This window comes from Magnolia sinica, chromosome 4 (assembly GCF_029962835.1).
Source record: "Magnolia sinica isolate HGM2019 chromosome 4, MsV1, whole genome shotgun sequence".
Lineage (NCBI taxonomy): Eukaryota > Viridiplantae > Streptophyta > Magnoliopsida > Magnoliales > Magnoliaceae > Magnolia > Magnolia sinica.
Genome location: NC_080576.1, coordinates 93,701,443 through 93,709,489, shown reverse-complemented (window position 1 = coordinate 93,709,489; position 8,047 = coordinate 93,701,443). Strand labels below are relative to the sequence as shown.

The following is an 8,047-nucleotide window of genomic DNA, read 5'->3' as shown; positions in this document are numbered from 1 at the left end:
AAAGATCAAGATTTCAACGGTGGATCACCCACCTTTAAGCCTCCTCCTTGCTCCCTTGGCTTCAAATGCTCCTTGCCTTTGCCTTGGACGGTGGATGATGGGAGATTAATGGTATGGATGAGAGATGAGAGGGTGTAGATGAGAGATGAGAAGGTGGACCACACTTGGGAGGGAGAGGGAAGCTTGGACGTGTGAGGCTTGGGTTGCTTGGGAGATTTGAGAAATGAGAGAGAGAGAGAGAGAGAGAGAGAGAGAGATGATATGGATGGGTGAGGTGTGATGGGTGATGGGTTGGGTTGAAAATTTGTAAAAGTGGTACGGTTGAGGTTGAAATTTGGAAAAAGAGGAGTGGTGAGGTGGAAAGAGGGTGGACTTTTTAAAAAGGAGGGAATGGGTTGTAGTATTTAAGGTATGGGATGCATTTATGGTTGATTGATGGGACTAATTATAGAGATTTCCTCAAAATTCGCAATGCGTGGTATTTCTTCAGAATAAACACAGATCGACATCTTCTAGCCTGGGTATCGGTTTGGTGCGCAAGTCACGGTGCTGGAACTGCGGTGACGACGCGGTCGCTATAATACAAGTTTCAGATCGAGCCGACGTCGGTGTGCGGGACCTGGCTTAGGATCGCGCGCAAACGTCGGATACGGTGCGAAGGTTGTCGAAATTTGACCGGAAGGACCGCGAAAGCTGATGGAACGGTACAGAATAGGACACGGGTCTTATACCTATCCCCTCCCTCTAGCCAGTTGTTCTTGGTCTTTTGCTTCCAAAAAACCTCTTCCCTGAGCTCCATGGTGGTGAGATGGCGCTTAGCTTAGAGTAGCTCGTCAGAGGGGACCTCCACCTGATTGGACTGTGAGTGTCTCTCGATCAGCTCTAGGGATTGCTCCACTAGCCTCACATTTTTTAAGACATTCTCGAAGACCTCTCTATTCCAAACCTTCAATGACTCCTTGACCTGCCTGAGCTTGACTAGCATGTTAATCATCGGATGAGGGGACTGTTCCCCCTCCCAGGCCGCCTTAATCAGGGGCAAGAAGGAGTCATGGAGAGACCACATCCTCTGAAAGCGAAAAGGTTTAACCATCGAAGGTGGGGGCTGAGGAAAAGACAACAGCAAAGGGGCGTGATCTGAGCTAGTTCGTGGCAAATGGGCCACCCCGAAGCAAGGTAATTGCGATACCCAGTTTGAATTACAAAAAGCTTTGTCCAATCTGGCCCACACCCTTGCAGTGCCAGCTTGGTTGTTACGCCAGGTGAACCTATTACCTGAGAAACTGGCGTCAATAAGGCCCGCGTCGTTGATGGCTTCAGAAAATTCCATGGAGTTGGCTGCGTCAAACTGTCTACTGCCTTTCCTTTCTAAACAGTCCACAATCGCATTAAAATCTTCGCAAACTATCCATGGCCCAGAAGCAGATATGCTTAACGTTGCCAACTCATCCCAAAGAACCCTCCGAAGGATCCTAGAACACTTAACATAGACGATGGAGCGTAGAAAAGAGTGAGGAAAATTCTGCACACCAACTTTAAAGGTGAGCATTTGGTTAGAACTAGTAACAAATATAACAAAAATTTGACTGTTGAAAAAAACCCAGACTTTCCCGCCCGTCTCTCCATTGGAGAGAGATGAATGGAAGCCAAGTTTTAGGCCAACACCAACTCTTCTATCCTCCCTAATCATAGGTTCAAGAAAGAGAAAGATCCAGGGGTTGTGCCTCCTTATTATCCTTGTAGCAATTCTAATAGTATGTCCGTTACCTATGCCCTAGGCGTTCCAGATGATGGCCTTATCCATCTGTCACACAACCCATGTTCACGGCCCTTCTCTTTAGCCTCCTCAATCTGCCTTGCCAATCATTAGGGTCAGCCAAAATCCTGACAGATTAACGGCCCCTTTTCTTTGGAGAATTGTAGGTCGGGACACCCTACCTGAGTCCTATCCTGATTAAAAGTTATTTATAAAAAAGAAGAAAATGTAAAAACTACACACACACACACACACACACACATATATATATAATTGGAATTACTAACAATAGTAATTTTTCCTCAAATTCTCATTTTTGATCTGAAAGTGTTCGTTTTCTGATGAAATGGAAATATGTGACCTACTTTGTGGGTTGGTTTACCTTGGATGACCTGTTTCAGTAGAGATTGATAGGTTATGCATTCTATAATGATACTTGGATCAAAAGTTATGATAAATTTACAATCCACCATCTTTTGGACGAACCATCCTAGGAATATATCAGTGCCATGTCCTACATCAGACCCCTCCACTTGAAAAAAACTAATCCTCGAGTTATCCAAATGAGTTCACACATGATACTTAAACAATTTGTCGCCCCGATGTTTATCAAACATTTCCTCATACTTTGCATTAGGCTCTTAAGCTGATATAACACATGTACTCATGCTCTCCTTAACATGACTAGTATGTATCAGTTCCTTCACTTGTGCCTGCAACATCTCACATTCTTTCTGATAATGTGGGCAATTAGGCAGACTTACCCCTGAGACAGGATCAATGTGGTTATGTATATCTTGTATGGGAGGAAATTTATTAGGGAGTTCATCGAGCACAATCGCCTTGAACTCTTGCAGTGCTGGTTTTAAATCCTCTCAGATGTTCATAGGCTCCATATATTTTTCTTTTTCAACTAATGCATTTACATCTACATCTCCTCTTTCCTCAGATTGTTTAACAAAATCTTTTTCAGTTATAAGAAACTGTACCTCCACTTTAGAAGTCTTGGTTTGGTTCTCTATTCCCATAGGGGCTACATGTCCTCCACTGATGAAACTTGTAGCGTGTAGCGACTCCATTTCGATGAGGTCATCTCTCGTTGACAAATAATGAGATTTCTCTACATAACCCTTTACTGATCGGCCATCTTGCCAACAATTTTGGTTTTCTTGGAATAATATATGATTGTAATTTTGAGGGACAACTGCTTCATTTGTGACCACCGTGTCCACATACGGATTGGCTCATTCATCTGTCTCGTTCGCTTGAGTTAAAGTTGTTCCTGTCAAACCAAAGCACCTCTCTTCAACTTCTAAGCCACAAGTTTAACTTTCTTCTTTTCCACGATGTCCATGCAGTTAAAGAAATGTTCGACTTCAAGCAATTAAATAAGAAAGTCCTTAATGTGCAGTTGGCCATTAAAACTAGAAAAATTGACTTTTGTCCTGAATTCTCGATCTGTTTGATCTATCTGATCAATGCCTCGTCCAGGATATTGCAAAATCATGATGTTGAATCCCACCTTCTGCAATTCATTGTCAGCATCGCCCTACGATCAGCACGATAATGAATTTTACTACATACCAGGGGCGAATCATCGCAATAAACACGGAATTGCCCTAGGGCCTCCATCATGCGATCGATGGCAGCCAACAACGCTTACATGACTTGTCGATTCTCTCGTTGGGCTACTTCGAAAGTCGCCGCAGTTAAAAGATAATTTCATGGAGCACCATCCATCAGATTATTGCCCGACCCATCGTTAGAAGCTATGGATCCTAGAAAAAGCCTGGATTTGATACCAAAATGATGCAGGGGTGGACATGTTGAGGTCAAGCACCGTCTTCCTCGGGGAATAACTATCTTGAATCCTTGGAACTTCTCTATACCCTTCACAGAGATACCTCGAATCCACAAGGAAAATAAGAAAATAGAATAATTTTTAAAAATTGGTAATAAATTGATTGATAATAATTGTCTAATATGTGTGTCCTTGTTACACCATTAGTAAAGAAAAAAATTTGTAATTACAAAAAATAGAAAAATTCTAATTCTCGTAAAACTCTTTTAAAGCCTAATTTCTAAAAATAAAATTTCTAAATAAACTTTTGCTAGAAGAGTCATATCATGATTAAAATTTATTTCTAAAAAGAAGAAAATCTAAAAACTTTAAAAATAAAAATAAAAAATATTAAAAATTTTGGAATTACTAAAAATAGTAATTTTTCCTCAAATTCTCATTTTTGAGCTGAAAGCGCTCGTTTTCTAATGAAACGGATTGATACAATGCACCACATGAGTCAATTTACCTCGGATAAACCATTTTAGTAAAGATTAATAGGTTATGTGTCTTGCAATGATGCCCAGATCAAAAGTTATGCTCAATGTATAGTCCACCTTCTTTTGGTCTAACCATGTGTAATGACCTGGAAAATTTTGTGCCAAGACCCGAGTACTACCTCTGTTTTCCTTAGAAGCTTTTTGGGGTAATTAGCGCTAAACTTGATTGCTTGTGAAATTTGCATCAATCACTTTAAATTTGATCTGCATGACTCAAAATCTATAGAATAGTTGGTATTAGGTTACTCTGAAATCTGGGATTCATCGCTAAAGGCAGTTGCTCTTGGGAATTTTTGGAAGTTCTGTATCGGACCTGGACCGCGCGTCGAAAGTCCGATGGCGATGATCTTAGGCTGTTGCAGTCACCATGTTGGACTTAACCATCACCTCAAAAATCAAATCCATGTGATGTTCTGGGTCAATTTGATTGAGTTCGGAGTGAAGAGTGTGAGAACGGTTGGAAATTTAATAAGATTTTATGAAATCTGAGTCGTGTCGCTTGTGCGACGATTTTAAGCAATCTGACCGTTGGATTCTGACCCAATTTCACCCTCTGATCAGGAAAGGTGGCCCAAGCATGTTCTTGTGCTTGTGGACCTGATCGAGATTCGGTGATCGTTGAATTGAGTGTGGTCCGCCACGGCTGATCTGAAGATTCGATCGGTACGAAAACTCAGCCTGACCTAGATCCATGGTCCGTGAGCTTAAGTCCGACCTTTCGTGGTAATAGGCCTACCAGAAGTGCTTCGTTGGATCAAGAGAGGCTTGTTTTGGTTATACCCTAAGTATACCTTGGCCCTAGGGTTATTTTCATCAAAGTTAGGCCTATATATAGACCTTAAAATCCTAGCTCTCTTTTCCATACGAATTTCCTAACCCTAGCTAAGAAAGAGAGAGGAAAAGAGAGAGAAAGTGAGAGAGAAGTTGGTGAATCATCTTAGATTCTTTCCTGTTCTTCTTTATCCTTAAACCTTCACTTTTGAATCGTTATTCCGGCGATTTTGAGTTCATCCTTGGGTAAGTTAACCTAACCCTAATCTGTGTTAGAGTTTAGAATAGTCTTGTGATGTTGTATCTCATTTCTATTCTTGCCTTAGGTTATCCTGTTGCCGTTGACGAAGACATAACGTCTGAAATCAGTTCGGTGTTCTATTTCTAGTTTAAGGTGCGGACTTTAATCATATAGGTTATGGTTTTTAAGGCTTTCAATGCTAGCTAATGGTTTATTCTTGTTATGGATGAGATTTCACATGCTAAATGTTATGTTTATTTTGCGTTCCTGATATATATGTGATATATTAAGATTTGTGTATTCTATGTATATGTATAAAGTACCATATACGTATAAAATATGCACATGTGTTTGCCATGATTATTTGTCGTGTACTTATGCTAGATGTATGTGTGACAACTCCTTGGCAAAAGGAATTGTCCAAATGTGTGTATTCCAACATACGTCATGTATGTTGACCTATGTATTCTAAGTGTTTGTAGAAATGTCTGAATGATCTAAAGTGCAACTTATTAACCTAATTGCAGGCGTTGAGAAGCGATTCTCAACACTCCTAGTAGTGTGTATGATTTCCTCCATGCAAGTTACATTCCTTGTTGTTTAATTTCAAGTCTTACTTATGCTTAAATCCATGTTAAGTTGATATTCTTCGAATGCTTGTGTACTGCATGATTTGAGTTGTTGTTCCATTACTATTCTAAATTGTAGATATGAATATCTATTGTAGTGGAATATGTGTGGGACTATGCATTAGTCCAGGAAATCGGTAATCGGCCTTAAGTTCGTGGCTGAGGTTGCTTTCGCCACGTAAGACGTGATTAGACGAACCCAAGTCGTATTAGAGTTGTCGGCAGTGGTTTGGCCACGCGGAGTGTTTGCGCACTCTATGTCGTTCAACCCAACGTGCGCTCATGCTAGTCGAATTCGTCAAGTAACCCGATTGTCCGATGTATGTTCACCATATATGGACACTATTGTTTGAATCTAGGGTACCAAACTTACCAGTGTAAATCCTATAAACCATTGTACCTTGATCCGCTAAGACTCATGAGCCGAACATGGTGGTATGGGATACCGTGGTCGGGTTGTCGGCCTACGCTGGGGTGACGAGCCTCCCCGTAGTGACCAGTGAGCAACCATACTCGTGAGCCGATTATGGTGGTATGGGACATTATATTCGTGCTGTCGGCCTACATTGATTGGTGACGAGCCCTTTGTAGTGACCTCGAGCATGCCTGGATACCGCATTGAGGTGACGAGCCTTAGTGTAGTGACGAAGGTATGATAGGCGTGCATTGATTGCTGACGAGCCCTTTGCAATGACCTAAAACCATATGATCGTATGAGATGATCTAGGACTGACGACCCTAGAATGGATCACTGTTTGGACATTGATATGAGGAAGGTACCTTAGCTTCCCAATCCTGTTGTATGAAACGGACTAATAATAACTTGGTAATCATGTTCAGGTACCGCATTTGTATGTGCTTTGTAGACGTGGTGCACTCTGAGGCGATGTCATGCGTAACGTAAGATGAAGACGCTGAGGGTGTACGTGTGAGGGCACGCATCATTCTACATACATCCTTGCATTAACAAGAGTACTTAGGACATGTTTGATTATTTTTGCTTTACCATTACTGCTTGATTGAATTGATAACATATTAACCTTTGCTTTATTGTTCAACTGAGTTGATCACTCACTCCCACGTTCTGGGGCGGTGTTAAAGACCCACCAGACTCTTTCTTAGTTGCAGATATGGATGCGGCTCCTGAGGCAGAGCAGGAGTTTGATGATGATGAGGCTACATTCTCTTATATGCAGTTTTCAGACGGGTTCTAGTGAGCCTTGTTCTGATGCGCGGGATGCTGGGATTTCTTTTGGGAATTAAATGATGTAATTTGATACTTGTAATTTTGATAGTAACACTTGTAAGTTCGACCTGGTATGAATATGTATTTCAGTGATTTGCACATGTACACATATATTTCTTTAAGTCTTCCGCTTGCGTTCTTCACTTATCCCTGAATTATATTTACAGTTTGGCTTAATCTTTCCATGTTTTATGTACTCATATAGACAACATACAACCATCATTAAATATGTTGCATAAGTGACGTTTTGGGACTCGGGAGCTGAGTTATGCTCGACCCCCAAATTTCAGGGCGTTACAAGTTGGTATTAGAGCATGATTTGGATTAAACCGGACCTGTGTTATGATCATACACCGCACGCTATTGCCACTTTAGTGTATTTGGGTGCGAGTTTCTCGTAGATTGTGTGTTTGTGTTCCGTTGCTTCTATCGGTGAAAGTTTACTGAAAACGATCACCGAGATCGAGTCTGTGCTCTCTCCTGATCACACACAGCGACCCGAAACCTCTCTTAGACCATCTATTAATGAGTTTAGATGGTTTATCATCCCATTTCAACCCTTCTATCTTCAAGAAATCTCTGTTTGTATCAGATTTCTGCCCGAATGGCCCGATAGGCGTCGAATCATGCAAAGGGGCCGATCGGGGCATTTTCAGTGGGGCCCATGGGGGACCCACATCATTTTGGAGCTAAGGGACCAGGAGGACCTCGCCCAATCGGTGAGCCATCGTCGGACGGTCCAGAGACCGGCGATATCATCGCAGGTTCGGCGAGGCCTCGCCGATCAGTGGGCCAGGCCGGGTGGGCCGGCTCGAGCCGATGAGTATTTGGCCTAGTGTGGCCCACCCTTCCATGGTTTGTTGATTAAAATATCTTTTATACCCTACTTCCTTCACAACTCACCCTCCCTAACTCTCTTTTCCTTCAAGTTTCTCTCCAAACTCCTCCAAATCCTCCCCAAATCTTCTTCTTCTTCCATTTTCGTGCACACCCATCTGACCCATCCCAAAACCCTCACCCCCATTGCTGATTTCACTCCATTTCCTTCTCATTTGAGCTCTCAC

At 42.0% G+C, this 8,047-nt stretch overlaps 1 protein-coding gene across 1 annotated transcript; it reads right to left on the bottom strand.

The window, feature by feature from the left end:
* Positions 1-820: 820 nt before the first annotated feature.
* Positions 821-1,549, bottom strand: LOC131244218 (uncharacterized). Its single transcript, XM_058243861.1, has one exon. It carries the CDS (start codon positions 1,547-1,549, stop codon positions 821-823), a length of 729 nt encoding a protein of 242 aa, XP_058099844.1.
* Positions 1,550-8,047: the final 6,498 nt, after the last annotated feature.

What these genes read in the sequence shown, in the direction of transcription:
- LOC131244218 (XM_058243861.1), bottom strand. Translation starts at nt 1,549, where the DNA reads ATGCTCACCTTTAAAGTTGGTGTGCAGAATTTTCCTCACTCTTTTCTA.